This window comes from Ovis aries, chromosome 13 (genome assembly GCF_016772045.2).
Source record: "Ovis aries strain OAR_USU_Benz2616 breed Rambouillet chromosome 13, ARS-UI_Ramb_v3.0, whole genome shotgun sequence".
NCBI lineage: Eukaryota > Metazoa > Chordata > Mammalia > Artiodactyla > Bovidae > Ovis > Ovis aries.
In genome coordinates this window covers 19,539,600-19,564,265 of record NC_056066.1, presented here as the reverse complement: position 1 = coordinate 19,564,265, position 24,666 = coordinate 19,539,600, and the positions used below count along the sequence as shown (strand labels likewise).

At 37.0% G+C, this 24,666-nt stretch overlaps 1 protein-coding gene across 26 annotated transcripts in view; it reads left to right on the top strand.

The window, feature by feature from the left end:
• CCDC7 (coiled-coil domain containing 7) overlaps nucleotides 1-24,666 on the top strand; it is a 301,615-nt gene that overhangs the window by 54,314 nt on the left and 222,635 nt on the right. For 22 of the 26 annotated variants that reach the window (XM_042230493.2, XM_060397257.1, XM_042230489.2 and 19 more), the window contains 4 exons: nucleotides 13,331-13,579; nucleotides 14,714-14,786; nucleotides 23,503-23,610; nucleotides 24,270-24,392. In XM_042230493.2, the coding sequence (XP_042086427.1) occupies nucleotides 13,331-13,579; nucleotides 14,714-14,786; nucleotides 23,503-23,610; nucleotides 24,270-24,392 (553 nt within the window). Of the gene's footprint in view, nucleotides 1-13,284; nucleotides 16,891-23,502; nucleotides 23,611-24,269; nucleotides 24,393-24,666 lie in introns of those variants that run through there. The other 4 variants (XM_042230484.2, XM_060397268.1, XM_060397267.1 and 1 more) reach the window with 4 other exon arrangements.

Genomic DNA, 24,666 nt, shown 5'->3' with positions numbered 1-24,666 from the left:
TGCCCATCTCCCACCTCATCTCACCCCTCTAGATTGATATAGAGCCCCTGTTTGAGTTTCCTGAGCTTTACAGCAAATTCCTGTTGGCTATCAATTTTACATGTGGTAATTAAGTTTCTATGTTACTGTTTCCATACGTCTCACCCTCTCCTCCCCTCTCCCCATGTCCATTAGTTTATTCTCTATGTCTGTTTGTCCCTTCAGTTCAGTTCAGTTCAGTCACTCAGTCATGTCCGACTCTTTGCGACCCCGTGAACTGCAGCGCACCAGGCCTCCCTGTCCATCACCAACTCCTGAGTTTATCCAAACTCATGTCCATTGAGTCGGTGATGCCATCCAACCATCTCATCCTCTGTCTTCCCCTTCTCCTCCTGCCTTCAATCCTTCCCAACATCAAGGTCTTTTCAAATGAGTCAGCTCTTCGCATCAAGTGGCCAAAATATTGGAGTTTCAGCTTCAACATTAGTCCTTCCAATGAACACCCAGGACTGATCTCCTTTAGGATGGACTGGTTGTATCTCCTTGCAATCCAAGGGACTCTCAAGAGTCTTCTCCAAGACCACAGTTCAAAAGCATCAATTTTTTGGTGCTCAGCTTTCCTTATAGTCCAACTCTCTCCATACATGACTACTGGGAAAACCATAGCCTTGACTAGACTGACCTTTGTTGACAAAGTAATATCTCTGCTTTTCAATATGCTATCTAAGTTGGTCATAACTTTCCTTCCAAGGAGTAAGCACCTTTTAATTTCATGGCTGCAATCACCATCTTCAGTGATTTTGGAGCCCAGAAAAATAAAGTCAGCCACTGTTTCCCCATCTATTTCCCATGAAGTGATGGAACCAGATGCCATGATGTTAGTTTTCTGAATGTTGAGCCTTAAGCCAACTTTTTCACTCTCCTCTTTCACTTTCATCAAGAAGCTCTTTAGTTCTTCTTCACTTTCTGCCATAAGGGTGGTGTCATATACATATCTGAGGTTATTGATATTCCTCCTGGCAATCTTGATTCCAGCTTGTACTTCTTCCAGCCCAGCATTTCTCATGATGTACTCTGCATATAAGTTAAATAAGGAGGATGACAATTTACAGCCTTGACATACTCCTTTTCCGATTTGGAACCAGTCTGTTGTTCCATGTTCAGTTCTAACTGTTGCTTCATGACTTGCATACAGGTTTCTCAAGAGGCATGTCAGGTGGTCTAGTATTCCCGTCTCTTTCAGAATTTTCTACAGTTTATTGTCAAAGGCTTTGGCCTAGTCAATAAACCAGAAATAGATGTTTTTTTCTGAAACTCTCTTGGTTTTTTGACAATCCAGCGAATGTTGGCAATTTGATCTCTGGTTCCTCTGCCTTTTCTGAAGCCATCTTGAACATCTGAAAGTTCATGGTTCACGTACTGCTGAATCCTGGCTTGGAGAATTTTGAGCATTACTTTACTAGCGTGTGAGATGAGTGCAATTGTGTGGTAGTTTGAGCATTCTTAGGGATTGCCTTTCTTTGGGATTGGAATGAAAGCTGACCTTTTCCAGTGCTGTGGCCACTGCTGAGTTTTCCAAATTTGCTGGCATATTGAGTGCAGCACTTTCACAGCATCATCTTTTAGGATTTGAAATAGCTCAAGTGGAATTCCATCACCTCCACCAGCTTTGTTCATAGTGATGCTCTTTAAGGCCCAGTTAACTTCACATTCCAGGATGTCTGGCTCTAGGTGAGTGATCACGCATCATGACTATATGGGTTGTTTCTCCATTGCTGCCTTATAAATAAATTCTTCAGTACCATTTTCTAGATTTCATATATATGCATTAGAATACAATATTCATCTTTCTTTTTCTGACTCATTTCACTTTGTATAATATGTTGTAGGTTCATCCACCTCATCAGAACTGATTCAATTGTGTTCCTTTTTATGGCTGAGTAATATTTCATTGTGTGTATGTACCACAACTTCTTTATCCATTCATCTGTGAATGGACATCTAGGTTGCTTCTATGTTCTAGCTATTGTAAAAGGTGCCACAATGAACAGTGGGATACATGTGTCTTTTTCAACCCTGGTTTCCTCAGGGTATATACCTAGGAGTGGGCTTGCTGGGTCACATGATGGTTTTATTCCTAGGTTTTTAAGGAATCTCCATACCATCTTCCATAGTGGCTGTATCAGTTTACATTCCCACCAACAGTGCAAAAGCGTTCCCTTTTCTCCATACCCTCTCCAGCATTTATTGTTTTAGACTTTTTGATGATGGCCATTCTGAACGGTGTGAGGTGATAGCTCATTGTAATTGTGATTGCATTTCTCTAGTAACTAGTGACATTGAGCATCTTTTCATTTGTTTGTTAGCCATCTGTAATGTCTTCTTTGGAAAAATGTCTGTTTTTGATTGGGTTGTTTGTTTTTCTGGCATTGAGTTCTATGAGCTGCTTGTATATTTTAGAAATTAATCCTTTATCAATTGTTTCATTTGCTATTATTTTGTCCCATTCTGAGGGTTGTCTTTTCACCTTGCTTATAGTCTCCTTTGCTGTGCAAAATCTTTTAAGTTTAATCAGGTCCCACTTGTTTACTTCTGTTTTTATTTCCATTACTCCTTAAGAGGTGAGTCATAGAGGATCTTGCTTTTTTTATGATTTTTTTATGTGTTGCTGAATTCTGTTTGCTAAAATTTTGTTATTATTTGGATCTATGTTCATCAAAGATATTGGCCTGTAGTTTTGTGTGTGTGTGTTTGGCTGGATTTGATATCAGGGGGATGGTGGCCTCCTAGAATGAGTTCTGAAAGTGTTCCTTCCTCTGCAATTTTTTGGAAGAGTTTTAGAAAAAAAGGCATTAGCTCATCTCTAAATGTTTGATAGAATTCTCCTATGAAGCCATCTGTTCCTGGGCTTTTGTTTTTTGGGAAATTTTTGATCACAGCTTCAATTTCAGTGCTTGTAATTGGGTTGTTCATAATTTCTATTTCTTACTGGTTCAGTCTTGGAAGAGTGAACTTTTCTAAGAACCTGTCCATTTCTTCCAGGTTTTCTATTTTATTGCCATATAGTTGTTTATAATAGTCTCTTATAATCCTTTGTATTTCTGTATTGTCTGTTGTAACCTCTCCTTTTTCATTCCTAATTTTGTCTATTTGATTCTTCTCTTTTTTTTCTTGATGAGTCTGGTTAAAGGCTTGTCAATTTTGTTTATCTTCTCAAAGAACCAGTTTTTATTTTTATTTTACATTACAATACTGTATTGGTTTTGCCATACATCAACATGAATCCACCATGGGTGTACACGTGTTCCCAATCCTAAACCCCTCTCCCACCTCCCTTCCCATACCATCTCTCTGGGTCATCCCAGTGCTCCAGCCCCAAGCATCCTGTATCCTGCATCGAACCTAGACTGGCGATTTGTTTCTTATATGATATTATACATGTTTCAATGCCATTCTCCCAAATCATTAATCTTTACTATTATTTCTTTCATTTCTTTTTCATTTATTTCTGCTCGGATCTTTATGACATTTCTTTTTACTAATTTTGGTTTTTTTTGTTCTTCTTTTTCCAATTGTTTTAGGTGTAAAGTTAGGTTGTCAATTTGATGTTTTTCTTGTTTCTTGAGGTAGGATTGTATTGCTATAAACTTCCCTCTTAGAACTGCTTTTGCTCCATCCCATAAGTTTTGTGTTGTTGTGTTTTCATTGTCATTTGTTTCTAGAAATTTTTTTATTTCTTCAGTAACCTGTTGGTTATTTAGAAATGTGTTGTTTAATCTCCATGTGTTTGTGTTTCTTACAGTTTTTTTTCTTGTAATTGATATCTAGTCTCATAGCATTGTGGTCGGAGAAGATGCTTGATATGATGTCAATTTTCTCAAATTTACTGATGTTTGATTTGTGACCCAAGATGTGGTCTGTCCTGGAGAATGTTGCATGTGCACTTGAGAAGAAGGTGTGTTCTGAATTTGGATGGAAGGTCCTGAAGATATCAGTGAGATCCAGCTCATCTAATGTATCATTTAAGACTTTTGTTTCCTTATTGTGTTTAGATGAACTGTCCATCAGTGTGATTGGGGTGTTAAAGTCTCCTACTATTATTGTGTTACTGTCAATTTCTCCTTTTATTGTCTGTTAGTGTTTGTCTTATGTATTGAGGTGCTCCTATGTTGGATGCATAGATATTTACAAATGTTATGTCTTCCATTTGGATTGATCCCTTGATCATTATGTAGTGTCCTTCCTTATTGCTTGTAATCTTCTTTATTTTAATGTCTACTTTGATACGAGGATTGCTACTCCAGCTTTCTTTTGCTTCCCATTTCAATGGAATATATTTTTCCATCCTCTCACTTTCAGTCTATATGTGTCTTGAGGTCTGAAGTGGGTTTCTTGTAGACAGCATATATATGGGTCTTGTTTTTGTATACATTCAGCCAGTCTGTGTCTTTGGGTTGGAGTATTTAATCCATGTACATTTAAAGTAATTATTGATATATATGTTCCTATTTCCATTTTCTTAATTGTTTGGGGTTCATTTTGTAGACCTTTTTTTAAAATTTTATTTCTTGACTATATAAGTCCCTGTAACATTTGTTGTACAGCTGGTTTGGTGGTACTAAATTCTCTTAACTTGCTTGTCTGAAAAAGCTTTTTGTTTCTCCATCAATTTTGAATGAGATCCTTACCAGTACAATAATCTTGGTTGTAGATTTTTCCCTTTCAGTACTTTAAATATATCCTACCATTCCCTTCTGGCCTGCAGAGTTTCTGCTGAAAGATCAGCTGTTAAGCATATGGAGTTTCCCTTGTATGTTATTTGTTGCTTCTCCCTTGCTGCTTTTAATATTCTTTCTTTGTGTTTAGTCTTTTTTAGTTTGATTAGTATGTATCTTAGTGTGTTTCTCCTTGGGTTTATCCTGAATAGGACTCTTTGTGCCTCTTGGACTTGATTGACTATTTCCTTTTCCATGTTGGGGAAATTTTCAATTATAATCTCTTCAAAAATTTTCTTATACCCTTTCTTTTTCTCTTCTTCTTCAGGGACCCCTATAATTTGAATGTTGGTGCATTTGATATTTTCCCAGATGTCTCTGAGACCGTCCTCAGTTCTTTTCATTCTTTTTATTTTATTCTGCTCTTCAGAAATTATTTCCACATTTTATATTCCAGCTCACTGATTCGTTCTTCTGCTTCAGATATTCTGCTATTGATTCCATTTAGAGTGTTTTAATTTCAGTAATTGTGTTGTATGTCTCTATATGTTTATTCTTTAGTTATTCTAGGTCTATGTTAATTGATTTTTGCATTTTCTCCATTTTGTTTTCAAGGTTTTTGATCATCTTCACTATAATTATTCTAAATTCTTTTTCAGGTGTTTTGCCTATTTCTGCTTCATTTATTTGGACTTCTACATTTCTAGTTTGTTCTTTCATTTGTGTAGTATTTCTCTGCCTTTTCATTTTTTTAAAACTTACTGTGTTTAAGGTCTCCTTTTCCCAGGCTTCAAGGTTAAGTTCTTTCTTCCTTTTGATTTCTGCCCTCCCAAGTTTGGTCCAGTGGTTTGCAAGCTTTGTATAGGGTGAGATCTGTGATGAGTTTTTGTTTGTTTGTTTTTCCTCTGATGGGCAAGGCTGAGTGAGGTGGTATTCCTGTCTTCTAATAATTGGGTTTATATTTTTGCTTTGTTTGTTGTTTAGATGAAGCATCCTGCAAAGAGTGTTACTCATGGTTGGGTGATGCCGGGTCTTGTTTTCAAGTGATTTCCCTGAGTTCTCACTATTTGATACTCCCTAGGGTTAGTTCTCTGGTAGTGTAAGGTCTTGGAGGCAGTGCTCCCACTCCAAAGGCTCCGGCTTGATCTCTGGTCGGGAATGAAGATTCCGCAAGTGGTTTGTTATGGCATTAAGTGAGATTAAAACAAATATCCAAAAATGAGAAGCCAAAGATGAACACCAGATACATGGCAGTTACAAAATCAGGCAAATAATAATTAAAATAATGGAATATATAAATATATATACCCATGAGCAAAGTCAAAACAGTCCAACAAAAATAACATACAGTAGATTGACCCAGCGAACAAAGGAAATGAAAAATTGTATTTACCAGTTAAGAATAAAACTAACTAAAGCACAAACTGGAAAACAAAGTTAAAGCAAGGTGCCAAGTGGGGAATAAAGCAATGAAAACACAACTAAGAAATATGTTGAGAGGAAAGGAAAGAGAGAATAAATATGCACAGTTAAATAGAGGTAGATGAAGAAGATTTATATACATTAAAGATTAAGCGCAAGGGGAAAAAAATGGTAGGAAAAGCAAACAAAGGAATAAATGTAGAAAAATAAGTTTAAAAATTAAAAAAAGAGAGAAAGAAGGAAACTGCACAGAACTGCAAAAACCCAATGTAGAGGCAGAGGTTTATAACAACAATAAAAAATGTGACTGAGAAAAAAAAATGCTCAAAAGCTTAATTGGATTTCATAGTGCCAATAAAATCGACAATTACAGCAGAGGGGGACGAAAAAGGAAAAATGAAAAAAATCCAAATGTTTTTCTTGAGTCATTGCTGTCAGAGTCCTTTCCCTTTCTGGGAGTCACGTCCACCTCACTACCCTAGGAGGCCCTCCAACACTGTGCTTATCTCTGGACCTGCTATGGGGGCAGCTCAGATTCTAATCTGGTCCAACTCATGTGTTCTTGCCTCCAGTGTCTACAGCTATCAGAACTAGTGCATTTTCTTTTGTGGGAGCTCTCAATGACCTTTTATATATTCCATAGACACAGTCTTCCTAGTTGATTGTGTGGACTTAATCTTCATTTTGTACAGCTGGTGGGAAGGTTTTGGGTCTTCTTCCTTAGCCACACTGCCCCTGGGTTTAAACTGTGGTTTTATTTCCACCTCTGCATGTGGGTCATCCACTGGAGTTTGCTCCTGATGCTGCCTTGGAGGACTTGGGTTTGCCCATATGAGGCCCAGGTGTGGAGGTGGTGCAGCTGCTTGGGTCGCAGTGGTTCTTGCAGCACCAGGTACTCAGGGTAGTTGGTAGCTAGGGCAGCAGGAAATATAGTGTCCTAGAAGGATATGGCAACCAGTATTGGCCAATACACTCCAGTATTCTTGCCTGGAGAAACCCTCCCTGACAGAAAAGCCTGGCAGGCCACAGTCTACAGGGTCTCAAGGAGTCTGACACTGTGCGCATAGATGAAAGACCTTTTTTTGCCTGTGGCAGCTATGCCTCAATCAGAATTTAGCATGAAGGTGGCACAGCTGCTTGGCTTGCAGGGACCCTGGTGGCACCAAGTATTCAGGGACATGGACTGCCTCCACTGCAGGAGTTACGGCCCTATGAGAGTCTTTTTTCTAGCCTCTTGTAGCTGGCCATCAGAAGGCCTTTTTGGCCAGTCTTTCTCCATAGCTCTGCCTGTTCAGGCACTTAGAGGGGGTCCCCCTGGCTGGGGTCCTACTCTGTAGATCAGTGCATCAGGCACTTAAAGGGGCACCCTAGGTGAAGTCCTACTCTGTAGTATGGTACACCAGACACTTAAAGGAGCAGTCTGGGTGGGGCCCTACTTTGTAGTTCAGTGCCTTAGGTGTTTGATGGGCCAGCCTCTCTATTATTCAGCTGCCGATGCTGGCATGTGGGGAGAGAGGCTATGGTGATGAATCCACTCCCTACATGTGACTCAGGAGTATCTCCTTGCCTCCATGGCTGCCCAGCTTTCCTCCACAGGCATTTCCCACCACAGTCTCCTTGCTCGCATCCCCTCAATCATCTCTCTGCAGTCAACAGCAGCCCTTGCTCTGGGATTGCTCCACAATCCCCAAACTCCAGTTCCAGTTGCTGCGCCTTCCAGAGGACCTGTGTTCTTGTCTGAGATATGTATGGCTGCGGCAGGGACTGTCTGATTCTCATTCCATTTAGGCTGCCACAGATGAGCTGTTTCACTCTCAGGCTTAAATGTTTCTCCTCTGACTCAGACAGTTGCTCCGATGTGGGGATTGGACCCCTGCTTCAGTTCCCTCACCTGCCGAGTTCAGGTCCAGTCCTACTAACACTCCTGTTTTCCCCCCTAGTTCTTTCTTCCTACCGAGTTTTGCATGGTTCTATATCTTCGTTTCCTCTGGTTAGGTACTCCTGTCTGCTCTCAGCTGGTTTTCTGCATGCACTTCTGTGTCTGAAGGTGTATTCCTGATGTATCTGTGGAGAGAGATGTATTCCACATCCACCTACTCCTCCACCATCTTGTTCTCTCCAATTTGGATTTTTTAAAATTTTTCTTTTCTGATTGCTGTGTTCAGGAGTTCCCAGACTGTTGAATAAAAATGGCAAGAGTGGGCATCCTTGTTCTTTGCCTGATACTAGAGAAAATGCTTTCATCTTCTCTGTTGAATATGTGTTAGCTAAGGTTGTCATATATAGCCTTTATTATGTTGAAGTATGTTCCCCCTAAGCCCACTTTCTGGAGAGTTTCTTAATCATAAATGGATGTTGAATTTCATCAAAGGCATCTATTGAGATAATCATATGGTTTTTATTCTTAAATTTTTTAATGTGTTACATATCACATTGATTTGCAGATAATGAAAAATCATTGCATTTGTGTGATCAGTATCAGTTCAGTCGCTCAGTTGTGTCAGACTCTTTGAGATCCCATGGACTGCAGCACACCAGGCTTCCCTGTCCATCACCAACTACCGGAGTTTACCCAAACTCATGTCCGAGTCGGTGATGACATCCAACCATCTCGTCCTCTGTCATCCCCTTCTCCTCCCACCTTCAATCGTTCCCAGCATCAGGGTCTTTTCAGATGAGTCAGTTCTTTGCATCAGGTGGCCAGAGTACTGGAGTTTCAGCTTCAGCATCAGTCCTTCCAATGAATATTCAGGACTGACTTCCTTTAGGATGGACTGGTTAGATCCCCTTGCGGTCCAAGGGACTCTCAAGAGTCTTCTCCGGCACCACAGTTCAAAAGTATCAATTCTTCTGCACTCAGTTTTCTTTATAGTCCAACTCTCATATCCATACATGACTGTTGGAAAAACCATCTCTTTGACTAGATCTTTGTTTGCAAAGTAGTGTCTCTGCTTTTTAATATGCTGTCTAGGTTGGTCATAGCTTTACTTCCAAGAGGCAAGTGTCTTTTAATTTCTGCAGTCACCATCTGCAGTGATTTTGGAGCCCCCAAATTTTTTGAAGCCCCACAAAATAAAGTCTGTCACTGTTTCCATTGTTTCTCCATCTATTTGCCATGAAGTGATGGGACCAGATGACATGATCTTAGTGTTTTGAATGTTGAGTTTTAAGCCAAATTCTCTGATAAATCCCACTTAATCATGTATTAAAGTACTGTTGAATATAATTCACTAGTATTGAGGATTTTTCCATCTATATTTGTTAGTGATTTTGGCCTGTAATTGTCTTTTTTTGTGGTATCTTTGTCTTGTTTTGGTGTCAGATTGATGCTGCCTCATACCATGAATTTGAAGTGTTCCTTCCTCTGCAATTTTTTGGAATAGTTTTAGTAGCATAGGGTTAAGTTTTTAAGTGTCTGGTAGAATTTACCTGTGAAGCCTCTGAAGCTAGATTTTTGTTTCTTGTGAATTTTAAAATTATTGATTCAGTTTCAGTCTGTTCATATTTCTGTTTCTTCCCGGTTTAAGTTTAGGTGATTGTACCTTTCTAAGAATTTGTCCTAAAAAGCTAGGTTGTCTGTTCCCGAAGTAGTAAAGAATCCACCTGCCAATGCAGGAGCTGCAGGAGAGGCAGATTCGATCCCTGGGTTGGAAAGATTCCCTGCAGTAGGAAATGGCAACCCACTCCAGGATTCTTGCCTGGAGAATCCCATCGGGCAGGCTACAGTCCATGGGATCACAAAAGAGTTGGACACAACTGAATGCTAAAGAACAGCAGCAAGTAGTCTCTTATGATTCTTTTTATTTTTGTGATGTTGGTTGTAACTTTTTCATTTGGGTTTTTATTGATTTGGACACTTCCTTTTTTTCTTGGTGAGTCTGGCTAAAGGTTTATTCATTTTGCTTATCTTTTCAAATAACCAGCCTTTAGCTTCATTGATTTCTTTTTTTTTAGTTTCTATTTTATTTACTTGTACTCTAATCTTTATGATTTCTTTCCTCTGACTGACTATAGGTTTTGTTTTTTTCTGTAGCTCATTTAGATGTAAGATTAGGTTGTTTATTTGATGTTTTTCTTATTTCCTGAGGTAAGCTTGTATTGCTGTTAACTTCCTACTTAGAGCTGCTTTTGCTACATCCCATAGGTTTTAGATTGTCATGTTGTTATCTTTTGTCTCTAGGTATTTATTTCCTCTTTGATTTCTTCAGTGATTCATTGGTTGTTCAGTAGCATATTGTTTAACTTCCACATATTTGTGTTTTTTTTGCAGTTTTTTTTTTTCTTGTAGTTGATCTAGTTTCATAGTGTTGCAATTGGAAAAGATGGTTGATATAATTTCAGCTTTCTTGAATTTGCTGAGACTTCTTTTGTGGCCTCACATGAGATCTTTCCTACAGAATATTCCATGTGCAGTTGAAAAAATATGTATTCTGTTGATTTTGTATGGACTGTTCCATGTATATACATAATCCATGTGGTTTAATATGTGATTTAAGTTAGTGTTTCTTTATTGATTTTCTGTCTGGATCATCTATCTTTTTGATGTGAGTGGGGTGTTAAAGTCCCCTACTATTTTTGTGTTACTGCCAGTTTCTCTTTATGTATTATTAATATTTGTTTTATGCATTTAGGTGTTCCTACAATGGGTGCATATATATTTACAGTTTTATGTTCTTGAATTGATCCCTTTCTCGTTGTTTAATACCTTTCTTTGTTTCCTATAATAGTCTTTGTTTTAAATCTATATACTTTTTCCTAAGTATTGCTATGCCAGGTTTCTTTTGATTTTTATTTGCATGAGACATCTTTCTATACCACCTCATTTTTAGATGGTTGGATGTCTTAGGTCTGAAGTGAGTCTCTTGTAGGCTGTGTGTGTGTGTGTGTGTGTGTGTATCTTGTTATGTATCCATTCAGTCACTTTGTGTCTTAATTGGGACATTTATTCTGTTTACATTCAATGTGATTTTGATTGGTATGTTCTAATTGACATTTTGTTAATTGTTTTAGAATTGGTTTCCTAGACCTTTTTTCCCCTTTCTTTCATTCCCTTGTGTTTTGACGACTGCCTTTAGTGTCATGTTTGGATTCTTTTGTTTGTGTATCTAGAGTAGATTTTTGATTTGTGGTTACCAGCAGTTTTATATTTAGGAATCTCTCAATATACATGTGATTATTTTCAGTTGCTGATTTCTGCATTTCAAACATTTTAACAACCCTTTGTTTTCACTTCTCTCCACCCCCCACCCCATGATTACTGTTTTTGACATCATCTTTTACATCTTTTTGTATCTCTTAACTGCTTATTGTGAATATAGAAAATTTTGCTAGTTTAGTCTTTTAATCTTCCTACTAACTTTGTATGTGGTTGATTTACTACCTTTACTGTATATTTGCTTTTAACAGTGAGCTTTTCACTTTTGTGCTTTTTATGTTTCTAGTTTTTGCCTTTTCTTTTCACTTGGAAAGTTCCCTTAAGATTTCTTGTAATGCTGGCTTGGTAATGCTGAACTCTTTGCCTTTGCTTGGTTGTACAACTTTTGATCTCGCCATCAAATCTGAATGAAAGCATTATGGGGTAGAGCATTTCTTGTTGTAGGTTTTCCCTTTCATCACTTAAAATACATCATGCCACTCCCCTCTGGCCTATAGAGTTTCTGCTGAAAAGTTAGCTGATAGCCTGGCCTGATAGGAGTTCTCTTTTACCTAACTTGTTGCTTTCCCTTGTTTTACTATCCTCTCTTTATCTAAATTTGTCTCATTTTAATTGTGGTGTGTCTTGGTGTGGTTGTCTTTGGGATGATTGTGTTTGGAACTCTCAGTGCTTCCTGGACCTTGATACCATTTCCTTTCCCAGGCTATGGGAGTTTTTCAGCTATTTTATCTTCAGATATGTCCTCTGCCCCCTTTCTCTCACTTCTCCTTCTGAGATTTCTATAATGCCAATATTAGGAGATTTGATGTTGGGCTGGTTCATGATACAGCTGGCTGCAGGATCAGTGGTTATCTGATGCTTGTTCCAGCCTGGTTAAGGATGTGGCCAAATCCCTGGGCAGCTGGCTAAGGGGCCTAAGGTGTTTAAATACTTGATATTGGCCTGCTGGTGAGTGGGCTGGGTCCTACCATGGCAGGCTGCAGGTTGCAGTGGTCCTGGGGCTGGTGTCTGACCGCTGGTGGATAGGACACCCTGTGTCCCAGGGTGACTGTGGGCTCAGGTCCTCTGAAGGCAGCTACTGAGTAAGTCCCTTCCTGGCTAGTTGCTTGGCCTGAGGGGTCCCAGTTCTGGTTCTGACAGACTGGTGGGTGAGGCTGGGTCCCAATAAGCTAGAGAGGAGTATTCCAGAGTGGAGCTTGGTTATGCCAGTGACTATGTGGTAGAAAGAACTTTCAAAATTGCCCGCCACCAGTGTCTGTGTCCCCGTGGTGAGCTCCAGTTTCCTTCTGCCTCTCTGGTAGGCTCTCCAAGAGCAGCAGGTGGGTGTAATCCAGTCTCCTTTTAAATGACTGCTTCTGCTACGATTCCTGGAGTGTGTGAGATGATGTGTGTGTTTTCTTAGAAGGGAGTCTCTATTTCCCATAATATTCTGACTTTCCTGAAAGTAAGTCGCATTGACCTTCAAAGCCAAATGTTCTAGATGGCTTGTGTTGGTGTAGGACTACTGGGCTGGCAACCCCAGTGTGGGGCTTGGACCTCTTGCTCCTTGGGGATAACCTCTGCAATTGTAATCATCCTCCCTTTGTGGGTTACTCACTTGGGGCTGTGGATCTTGACTATAGTCTGACTCCACTTCTTCTCCTTATCTTCTTGTGGTTCCTTCTTTAAATCTTTAGTAGAAGATCTTTTCTGCTAACCATCCAGTTTTTCTCATCAATAGTTGCTCTGTAAATGGTTGTAATTTTGGTATGCCCATTAGAGGAGATGGGCTCAGGGTGTTCCCACTCTGCTGTCTTAGCCAATTTGAGACTCTTTGTCTCTATTTTAAAACCCGTGGAATATATTATCCTTAGCTTGTTATCTAGCATCAATTTCACATTTGTATTACTATTAATTAGTGAATAATTATAATTGCTCATTTATTATCCTTATAGATTATGCAAATGATTCTTTAGTTACAAATGAAAAATGTTGTTCATATAATCTAATACCAGATGTTTTGTAATTCTAAAGCTCAGAGAAGGAAAGAGCTAGCCCTGCTATTTCAGATCTTTCACAGATCCTCAAGTCTCAAGATGGATCACCTTTTTTAAAGACTCCAAGTGAACGTTTAACTGATGAAGATCTATCCCGTATAGTTTCATCAAAGAACTATGATAAAACATTCACAACAATGTTATGGCATGAAGAAATTAAAGATGCACAGTCTGTTGGAAAATTGCTTCAAGAGAATGAAATGTTTACAGCACCATTCATCTCACCTTCTGTTGTTAAAAAAAGGGTGCTGGGTACTGATGTCTCAAAGGTGGTAAGATATAGCATAATAAATTGAAAGCTTTTTATTTTAATTGCTATACTTCTTCAATATTTTCATTCAATGTTAATTTAAAACATCAATATTTTCTTATTTAAATGGAATTAAAAGTTTGCCATTTGATTCAATTCATTATTTATTTTTTAAAATTTATTTTGTTTTGGAGTACAGCCGATTAACAATGTCATGATAGTTTCTGGTGGACAGCAAAGGTACTCAGCCATACATATACATGTGCCCATTCTCCTCCAAACCCCTATTCCATCCAGGCTGCCACATAACATTGATCAGAGTTCCATGTGCTATAGAGTAGGTCCTTGTGGTTACCCATTTTAAATATAGCAATGTGTAAATATTGATCCCAAACTCCCTAACTATGATAAAACCTGTTATATATTTAGAATTTTAAAGGGATGTTTGGGAATCAATATTTTAATGTAAAAGTTCTCATCTGTACCAACAAAGAATTTGTGGCTTGAGTGATAATTTTAATGATAAATTGAAAGATATGTGATTTCTGAGACAGAAATTATTTCATGTTCATCTATAAAAATTTTTACATATTAAGATAATTGTGAGAGCATAGTTGTTTGGAAATAATTTTATATACCTTAAACATGCCTTAGAAAATTATTAAAGTTGCCTTTGCTAAAATACTATTTAACTAGGAAATTCTTAGTTAAAATTCTGGGAAAAAGAAAAATGATAATGATATTTGACATATTCATATATATAAATGATATTTAACATATTCACAATATTTTTTATCATGCAAGCTATTAAGTGGCATTATAAAAATAATTTTGTAAAGCCATTTGAGTTTGTCTAGAGATTGAATTAGGTGAAAATATAAATCTAAACTAGACTCATAATTTTAAAATATTAACTTGATTTATTTGGAATTCTTTATGAAGAAGAATCACAATTTTGCTTGGGAAAGGTCCTTCCACACTATGACGTGTTCCCAAATGTCCCTCATATATATTAATTGTTTTCATTTTTAAGTTTGATACATTCAAGAAATAATGAAAGATAAAAAGTTTCTTTAATGACATTGTAGTTATAGAAGGTAATTAGAGTTCTATGATGTATAATTTGTAATTACTTGTTTTAACTTTTGTGATTAAGGCTGATATTTTAGAAGAGAATTTACAAACTAAGATTGGAAAACAAACTTACCAAGAAGCAAGAAAATTTCAAGGTAAAAAGATTATGTCTTGTAAGAAAAAGATGTTAATGATTCTGTGTTCCCATGTTATAAGTAAATGAAGTGAGAACATTACTAAGTATAGAAATAACTTTTTAGACAGTCATGAGATAATATATAAATATACTGACCAATGTGTAAAGATTAATTTGGTGAGTTAACATACTGCTCAGTCTATCTTAACTGTGTGTAAAAGGAAAGTGATAGCTTTGTCTCAAACAAATAACACTATTTGGCATTATGAATTCTTAACATAATATTATACCCTAAATCCATCAGAGTATAGCAGGAAAAAAAATATGCTTTGTGTTATAAATAATTAATGTTTTAGCTGGGTTTGGGGGTGTTCAATGTATATTTTATAAAACATGAGTTTATTCTTTTTTCCCAACATACGTAGCTTTTATTATAACCCATCCATATCTTATTGCATTGGTTGAAACTTCCAAAGTAATTTTTTTTAAACAGTTGTGATGCAAGGAGATCCAACCAGTCAATCCTAAAGAAAATCAGTCCTGAATATTCACTGGAAGGACTGATGCTGAAGCTGAAACTCCAATACTTTGGCCACCAGATATGAAGAACTGACTTATTGGAAAAGACCCTGATGCTGGAAAAGATTGAAGGCAGAAGGAGAAGGGGATGACAGAGGATGAGATGGTTGGATGGCATTACCAACTTGATGGACTTGAATTTGAGCAAGCTCCAGGAGTTGATGATGGACAGGGCAGCCTGGTGTGCTGCAGTCCATGGGGTTGCAAAGAGTTGGACACGGCTGAGTGACTGAACTGAGAGTATGGAAGCATCGCTCTTCTTTTGTGCTTTGAAATGAGAGTGTTTCTGTGGTTTCACCTATGATGATTAGTTACCTGAGATAAATATTTTGATTATGGTCAGGATGTTTTCTTTTGTGCAGAGTTTATCATGATTTTTTAACCAGTAGTTGAACTCAATTAATGGACACATTTTTTTCATTGTGATAAAAGATACATAAAATTTGACACTTTAATCATCTTTAAAGTATAAAATTCAATAGCATCAACTGCATTCACAGTGTTGTGCAATCATCACTACATCTATATCCACAACTTTCATCACCCTGAAAATAAACATGTTAGGCAGTAACTCCCACTCCTGCCTCCATCCCGCCCCTGGTAACCTCTCACTTTCTTTCACTTACTCACTCTCTTTCACTTACTCACTTACTTTCTGTGGGTTTGGCTATTATGTTTCATGTAAGTGGAATTATATATTTGTCCTTTTGCACCTGGCCTGTTTCACTTAGCATAATATTTTCAAGGTTCACCACAGTTTAGCATATGTCAGAATTTTGTTTCTTTTTATCAATTGTGGTGTTGGAGAAGACTCTTGAGTGTCCCTTGGACTGCAAGGAGATCCAACCATTCCATACCATCCTAAAGGAGATCAGTCCTGGGTGTTCATTGGAAGGACTGGTGCTGAAGCTGAAACTCTAGTACTTTGGCCACGTGATGCGAAGAGCTGACTCATTTGAAAAGACCCTGATGCTGGGAAAGATTGAGGGCAGGAGGAGAAGGGGACAACAGAGGATGAGATGGTTGGATGGTATCACTGACTCAATGGACATGAGTTTGGGTAAACTCTGGGAGTTGGTGATGGACAGGGAGGCCTGGCGTGCTGCAGTTCATGGGGTCACAAAGAGTCAGACACAACTGAGCAACTGAACTGAACTGAATGTATTATTGTATATACATACCACATTTTGTTTATCCATTCATCTGCTGATGGGCATTTAGATTGTTTCCGCTTTTGGCTACTGTGAATAATTCTACACTGAACATGGTGTAGGATATCTGTTTAAATCTCTGTTTTCAATTGTTTGGGTAGGAGTATATTTGCTGGATCATAAAATAATTTCAAGTTTAGCTTTCTGAGGAACTGCACAACTGTTTTCCACAGCGGCTGCACCATTTTCTGTTCTCAGTAACAATGTACAATGGTACACACCCTTGTTTTCCTTTTTGTTTGAATTATGTTTATTCCAGTAGGTATGAAGTATATCTCATTATAATTTTGATTCATATTTACTTAATTATTAAAGATTATACATATCTTTTTATGTGCTTATTGGTAATTTGTATATCTTCTTTGGAAAAAAATGTCTTGACAACTCCTTCACCATTTAAAAAAAAATATTTAGAGTATTTATTACCTACTTGACTTTAAACCAAGTCTCAATAAAACACAACAAAATTGTGCAACCATATAAATGATATCCCCTTATCAAAATTAAATTAACTTGGAAATAAATACTTTAAAATCATGTATTTGGTCATTTAAAATTTGTATACAATTTTTATAAATTGTATATAATTTATTAATCAAATAAGATATAAAAATGGAATTAGAAAATAGAACTTTTAATGATAAGGAAACTATTATATATCCAAATGTAAAAAATATTGTTTAAATGGTTCTTAGAGAATTTCAGAATTTAAATACTTTATTTATTTATTTTAATTGGAGGCTAATTACTTTACAATATTGTGGTGGTCATCTGTTTCACATATGGTAATATACATGTTTCAATGCTAGAGCCTCAAATCATTCCACCCTTACCCTCTCCCACAGAGTCCAAAAGTCTGTTCTTAACATATATCTCTTTTGCTCTCTTGCATATAGCGTCATCATTACCATCTTTCTAAATTCCATATATGTGCATTAATATACTGTATTGGTGTTTTTCTTTCTGACTTAACTTCACTCTGTATAATAGGCTCCAGTTTCACCCATCTCATTAAAACTGACTGAAATGCATTCTTTTTAATGGCTGAGTAATATTCCATTGTGTATATGTACCACAACTTTCTTATCCCTTCGTCTGCTGATGGACATCTAGGTTGTTTCCATGTCCTGGCTATTGTAAACAGTGCTGCAATGAACATTGGGGTGCATGTGTCTCTTTCAATTCTAGTTTCCTTGGTGTGTATGCCCAGTAGTGGAATTGCTGGGTCATATTTCCAGTTTTTTCAGAAATCTCCACATTGTTCTCCATAGTAGCCGGACTAGTTTGCATTTCCACCAACAGTGTAAGAGGGTTCTGGTTTCTCGAATCCTCTCCAGCATATATTATTTGTAGACTTTTTGATGGCAGCCATTCTGACCAGCATGAAATGGTACCTCATTGTGGGTTTTGATTTGCAGTTCTATGATAATGAGTGATGTTGAGCATCTTTTCATGTGTTTGTTAGCCATCTGTATGTCTTCTTTGGAGAAGTGTCTGTTTAGTCCTTTGGCCCATTTTTTTCACTGGCTCCTTTATTTTTCTGGTATTGAACTTCATGAGCTGCTTGTATATTTTGGAGATTAATTCTTTGTCAGTTACTTCATTTGCTATTATTTTCTCCCATTTTGAAGGCTCCCTTTTCACCTTGCTTTTAGTTTCCTTCATTGTGCAAAAGCTTTTAAGTTTAATTAGGTCCCATTTGTTTATTTTTGCTTTTATTTCCATTACTCTGGGAGGTGAGTCATAGAGGATCTTTCTGTGATTTATGTCAGAGAGTGTTCTGCCTATGTTTTCCCCTAGGAGTTTTAAGAGTTTCTGGTTTTGCATTTAGATCTTTAATCCATTTTGAGTTTATTTTTGTGTATGCTGTCAGAAAGTGTTCTAGTTTCATTCTTTTACAGGTGGTTGACTGATTTTCCTAGCACCACTTGTTAAAGAGATTGTCTTTTCTCCATTGCATATTTTTGCCTTTGTCAAAGATAAGTTGTCCATAGGTGCATGGATTTATCTCTGGGCTTTCTGTTTTGTTCCATTGATCCATATTTCTGTCTTTGTGCCAGTACCATACTGTCTTGATGACTGTAGCTTTGTAGTATAATCTGAAGTCAGGGAGGTTGATTCCTCCAGTTCCATTCTTCTTTCTCGAGATTGCTTTGGCTATTCGAGGTTTTTTGTATTTCCATACAAATGTGAAATTATTTGTTCTAGTTCTGTGAAAAATACTGTTGGTAACTTGATAGGGATTGCATTGAATCTATAGATTGCTTTGGTATTATATTCATTTTCACTATATTGATTCTTCTGATCCGTGAACATGGTATATTTCTCCTCTATTTGTGTCATCTTTGATTTCTTTCATCAGTGTTTTATAGTTTTCTATATATAGGTCTCTTGTTTCTTTAGGTAAATTTATTTCTAAATATTTTATTCTTTTTGTTGCAGTGATGAATGGGATTGTTTCCTTAATTTGTCCTTCTGTTTTCTCATTGTTAGTGTATAGAAATGCAAGGGATTTCTGTGTGTTAATTTTATATCCTGCAAATTTACTTTATTCATTGTAGCTCTAGTAATTTTCTGGTGGTGTCATCAGGGTTTTCTATGTAGAGGATCATGTTATCTGCAAACAGAGTTTTACTTCTTTTCTCATCTGGTTTCTGTTTATTTCTTTTTCTTCTCTGATTGTTGTGGCTAGTACTTCCAAAACTATGTTGAATAGTAGTGCTTCACCCATTTTTTAATTGGGTCATTTCTTTTTGTTGAATTGTAGAGGTTCTTTATATGTTTGGGCTATTAAACCTTTATCAGATATATGGTTTACAAATATTTTCTGTCTTTCTATAGGTTATCTTTTCACTTTCTTGATAATATCCTTTAATGGATAAGAATTTTCAATTTCACAAAGCTCACCTTATCTTTTTGTTGTTGTTCCTTGTGCTTTTGGTGTTAGATGTGAGAATCCGTTGCAAAATCCAAGGTAATAGAGATTTATTCCTATGTTTTGCTATAGGAGATTTATGAATTTAGTTTTGAGTTAATTGTTTTATATGGTATGTTCTGCAAAAGTATCAGTATATGCTTTTCACTCACAAATAGCAGCTCATACCTATTAATGGTTGGTCAGAGCAATGACTTGGGATCTGAAATGGGATGTAGAGCAACAGTTCCAGACCCATAGATGGTAAAATTGCTGTAGTATCCTGATTCTGGAGAGCATTTTGGGTCAGTGGGGTTAGTCTCACTGCAGTGCCAGCTCTAGCCCCTGGTAGAAGTTGCAGTCACAGGAACTCCAGTTATCTCTGAAAGCTGGCTACAATGTCTTTCCATATGCACTTAAGGAGGATACAGACTTAGCTGTTGTTAGATGGAATGTTCTATAGAAATGAAAAAAACCTCTGCCGAACTCTTATAGTTTTGTTCAATTCTGTTTCCCTCATGATGTTAGTTGCTGTATTCATTGTTTAAATTTGGACTATTATTTTTTTTTAACTTTTTATTTTTACTTTATTTTACTTTACAATACTGTATTGGTTTTGCCATACATTGACATAAATCCACCACGGGTGTACATGAGTTCTCAATCCTGAACCCCCTCCCACTTCCCACCCCATATCATCTCTCTGGATCATCCCCGTGCACCAGCCCCAAGCATCCTGTATCCTTTATCAAACATAGACTGGCGATTCGTTTCTTACATGATAGCATACATGTTTCAATGCCATTCTCCCAAATCATCCCACCCTCTCCCTCTCTCTGAGTCCAAAAGTCCGTTCTATACATCTTTGTCTCTTTTGCTGTCTCACATACAGGGTTATCCTTACCATCTTTCTAAATTCCATATATATGTGTTAGTATACTGTATTGGTGTTTTTCTTTCTGGCTTACTTCACTCTGTATAATCAGCTCCAGTTTCATCCATCTCATTAGAACTGATTCAAATGTATTCTTTTTAATGGCTGATTAATACTCCATTGTGTATATGTACCACAGCTTTCTTATCCATTCATCTGCTGATGGACATCTAGGTTGTTTCCCTGTCCTGGCTATTATAAACAGTGCTGCGATGAACATTGGGGTACATGTGTCTCTTTCAATTCTGGTTTCCTCAGTGTGTATGCCCAGCAGTGGGATTGCTGGGTCATAAGGCAATTCTATTTCCAGTTTTTTAAGGAGTTGCCACACTGTTCTCCATAGTGGCTGTACTAGTTTGCATTCCCACCAACAGTGTAGGAGGGTTCCCTTTTCTCCACACCCTCTCCAGCATTTATTGCTTGCAGACTTTTGGATTGCAGCCATTTTGATTGGGGTGAAATGGTACCTCAGTGTGGTCTTGATTTGCATTTCTCTGATAGTGAGTGATGTTGAGCATCTTTTCATGTGTTTGTTAGCCATCCGTATGTTTTCTTTGGAGAAATGTCTATTTAGTTCTTTGGCCCATTTTTTGATTGGGTTGTTTATTTTTCTGGAATTGAGTTGCATAAGTTGCTTGTATATTTTTGAGATTAGTTGTTTGTCAGTTGCTTCATTTGCTATTATTTTCTCCCATTCTGAAGGCTGTCTTTTCACCTTGCTTATAGTTTCCTTTGTTGTGCAGAAGCTTTTAATTTTAATTAGATCCCATTTGTTTATTTTTGCTTTTCTTTCCAGTGTTCTGGGAGGTGAGTCATAGAGGATCCTGCTGTGATTTATGTCGGAGAGTGTTTTGCCTATGTTCTCCTCTAGGAGTTTTATAGTTTCTGGTCTTACATTTAGATCTTTAATCTATTTTGAGTTTATTTTTGTGTGTGGTGTTAGAAACTGATCTAGTTTCATTCTTTTACAAGTGGTTGACCAGTTTTCCCAGCACCACTTGTTAAAGAGATTGTCTTTACTCCATTGTATATTCTTGCCTCCTTTGTCGAAGATAAGGTGTCCATAGGTGTGTGGATTTATCTCTGGGCTCTCTGGTTTGTTCCATTGATCTATATTTCTGTCTTTGTGCCAGTACCATACTGTCTTGATGACTGTGGCTTTGTGGTAGAGCCTGAAGTCAGGCAAGTTGATTCCTCCAGTTCCATTCTTCTTTCTCAAGATTGCTTTCACTATTTGAGTTTTTTTGTATTTCCATACAAATCTTAAAATTATTTGTTCTGGTTCTGTGAAAAATACCGTTGGTTGCTTGATAGGGATTGCATTGAATCTGTAGATTGCTTTCGGTAGTATACTCATTTTCACTATATTGATTCTTCCGATCCATGAACATGGTTAAATTTGGACTATTAAAGTCTCTGAATATTATTGTTGTAGTGTCTGTCTGTAACTTCATATGGTCAGTCATGAAATATCACACATAACATTTTGGTCTGGAGGTGGACTCCTCAATATACATACACAAATATAGATACACATATTCATACACATATATACCTACATAGACATAAATGCATATACATAGATATATTTTAAAATCATGAGTTCTCATGAATGTCTTCAATTCTAATTTATCCTCTCAGGTCTTATTTTTTCCTTCTTTTGTATGTGTATGTCCTTCCTTCTACAGTGTGAACTTGACCTTGAACAACAGCAGCACATTTACTCATTTGATGTATCCTATAATGCTGCTAAATTTGTTTGAGAATTCTTTGCCATTTTATTTCCATTTTAGTATTTTGTTTATTTTATTTTGCAGGTGATATGTACAACATTAACCTACTTCCCAAAGTATAAGCATGCAAAGGATGTACAGTTATCCTTTGGTACCCACAAAAGATTGGTTCCAGGACCCTCCTAGATACCAAAATCCAGAGATGCTTAAGTCCCTTATATAAAATGGTGCATATATTTGCTATATTTGCATATAGCTTATGCATATCTTCCCAAATATTTTAAATTATCTCTTGCTTACTTAGAGTACCTAATACAATGTGAACAGTATGTAAATAGTTGTAACTACAATGGAAATATTATCTAAGTAGTTGCCAGCACATGGCAGAGTTTTTCTTTTTGTAACTTTGTGGAATTTTTTCTGAATGTTTGCAACCTGCAGTTGATTGAATCTGCAGATGGTGGTACCCACAGATACAAATGGCCAACTGTACTTAGAGAACTGTCATTCCTCCTGTACTCTCCAGCCCTACTATTACCCCCTTGAAGGCAAATAAGTATATTGTTTCTGATTTAACTTTCTAGTGTTTTGTTTTGTAAAGATTAGTGTCTCTGTTTCTCTCCACTGTACCCCCTCATTTCCCGTGTTTTCCTTCTCGAATGGTGATGTACTGAATATCTTCTTTTTCTTTTTTTCTCATTTAACATTATGTGCTAGAAATAATAAAACACAACCCCATTAAAGCTATTTTCATGTCAAACCTAGCGTTATGGTAATTTAGTTGTTGTTGTTCAGTCACAAAGTCATGTATGACTATCACAACCCCATAGACTGCAGCATGCCAGGCTCTTCTGTCCTCCACTATGTCTGTCTCCTGTAGTTTGCTTAAATTCATGTCCATTGAGTTGGTGATGCTCTCTAACCATCTCACCCTCTGCTGCCCACTTCTTTTGCCTTCAATCTTTCCCAGCATCAGGTTCTTTTCCACTGAGTCGGCTCTACCCATCATGACCATAGCCAAAGTATTGGAGCTTCAGCTTCAGCATCAGTCCTTCCAATGAATATTCAGGGTTGATTTCCTTTAGGATTGACTGGTTTGGTCTCCTTGCTATCCAAGGGACTCTCAAGAGTCTTCGCCAGCACCACACTTTGAAAGCACACTTCAGTGCTTAGCCTTGTTTATGATCCAACTCTCTTACATGAATACTGGAAAAATCATAGCTTTGACTATATGAACCTTTGTCAGCAATTTAGTTATAACATTAAAAAAATGAGAGAAAATTCTGCTGTGTGTTTGTTATAAATATAGAGATTTCACAATAGTTCTATCTATTTAGTAGACTAACATGCATCTCTTTATGTAGCTCCTGGTAGAGAATTAGATGAAAATCCTCTGCTTGAGAATGAAACACCATCAGAAGCTAAAAAACAGTTGTTGAAATTAGGAACTGCTAGAGCAAATAGACGCAATGGTAAGAATTATAGATGTCTTTTAATTATTTGTGCTTCCCTTGTGGCTCAGCTGGTAAAGAATCCGCCTGCAATGCAGGAGACCTGGGTTCGATCCCTCGGATGGGAAGATCCCTTGGAGAAGGAAAGTCTTCCCCACTCCAGTATTCTGGCCTGGAGAATTCCGTGGACAGTATAGTCTGTGGGGTTGCTAAGAATCGGACACAACTGAGCAACTTTCACTTTAAATTATTTGAAGTTAAGCTCATTAAAAGATACTTTTTCTTTAATTTTCATTAAATAATGGATAAAGCAACAAAGATCAAGATAGAGCAAAAAAATTGAATAACACCTTATAAATATTTGTGCATATATTTTATAGAAGTTTTACGCCTTGATGTAAGTGTAAATACCTTAAGATAACTAGAAAACTAAATGAAACCTTGGATCAACTTTGTTTGGTATTTGCATGGTTAATGACTAGTATATAACAATGCCTCCACACACACTCATGAAAACTGCTTACACAAATTGCCTACTTCTCTTCCAGGGTCTCTCTGAATATGTATTATAATTCACTGCTTTGCAGTCCTCCTCCTTTAGTGTTGAATGAATTGGAAGAAACTTTGCTGATTACTTGGTATATTCAGAAGTTTTGTAATAGATCCATTTTTCTATTTAGCATTTCTTATAACAGAGCCAAAAGCTATAACTATTGATGATCAATTGCCTGAGGATATAGCTTCAGTTCTCAACAGGCAGTCTCAAATTAACCTTGAAGCTTCAGCAAATGGCAGTTTTGATAGTAAGTAATTAAATTAAAATCTTGAAAAATATTTTCAGTTAAATTCAGGAGAGCTTTGATCCATAGTTTATGAATGTATCTATAAGTATTTTGTTCATTGATTATTTATCTGTGTTCCATAATTCCTGAGTTGGATGGGTTAAATTTCCTGCTATGATTATGAATTACTCTGTTCTGTTCTTATGTTGTATCAAGTCTTGTCTAATGATACTTTATCATTGACATTCATATAAAGTTAAAATGAATAATTTTCTTAGAATTTTCTAGGCAAGAG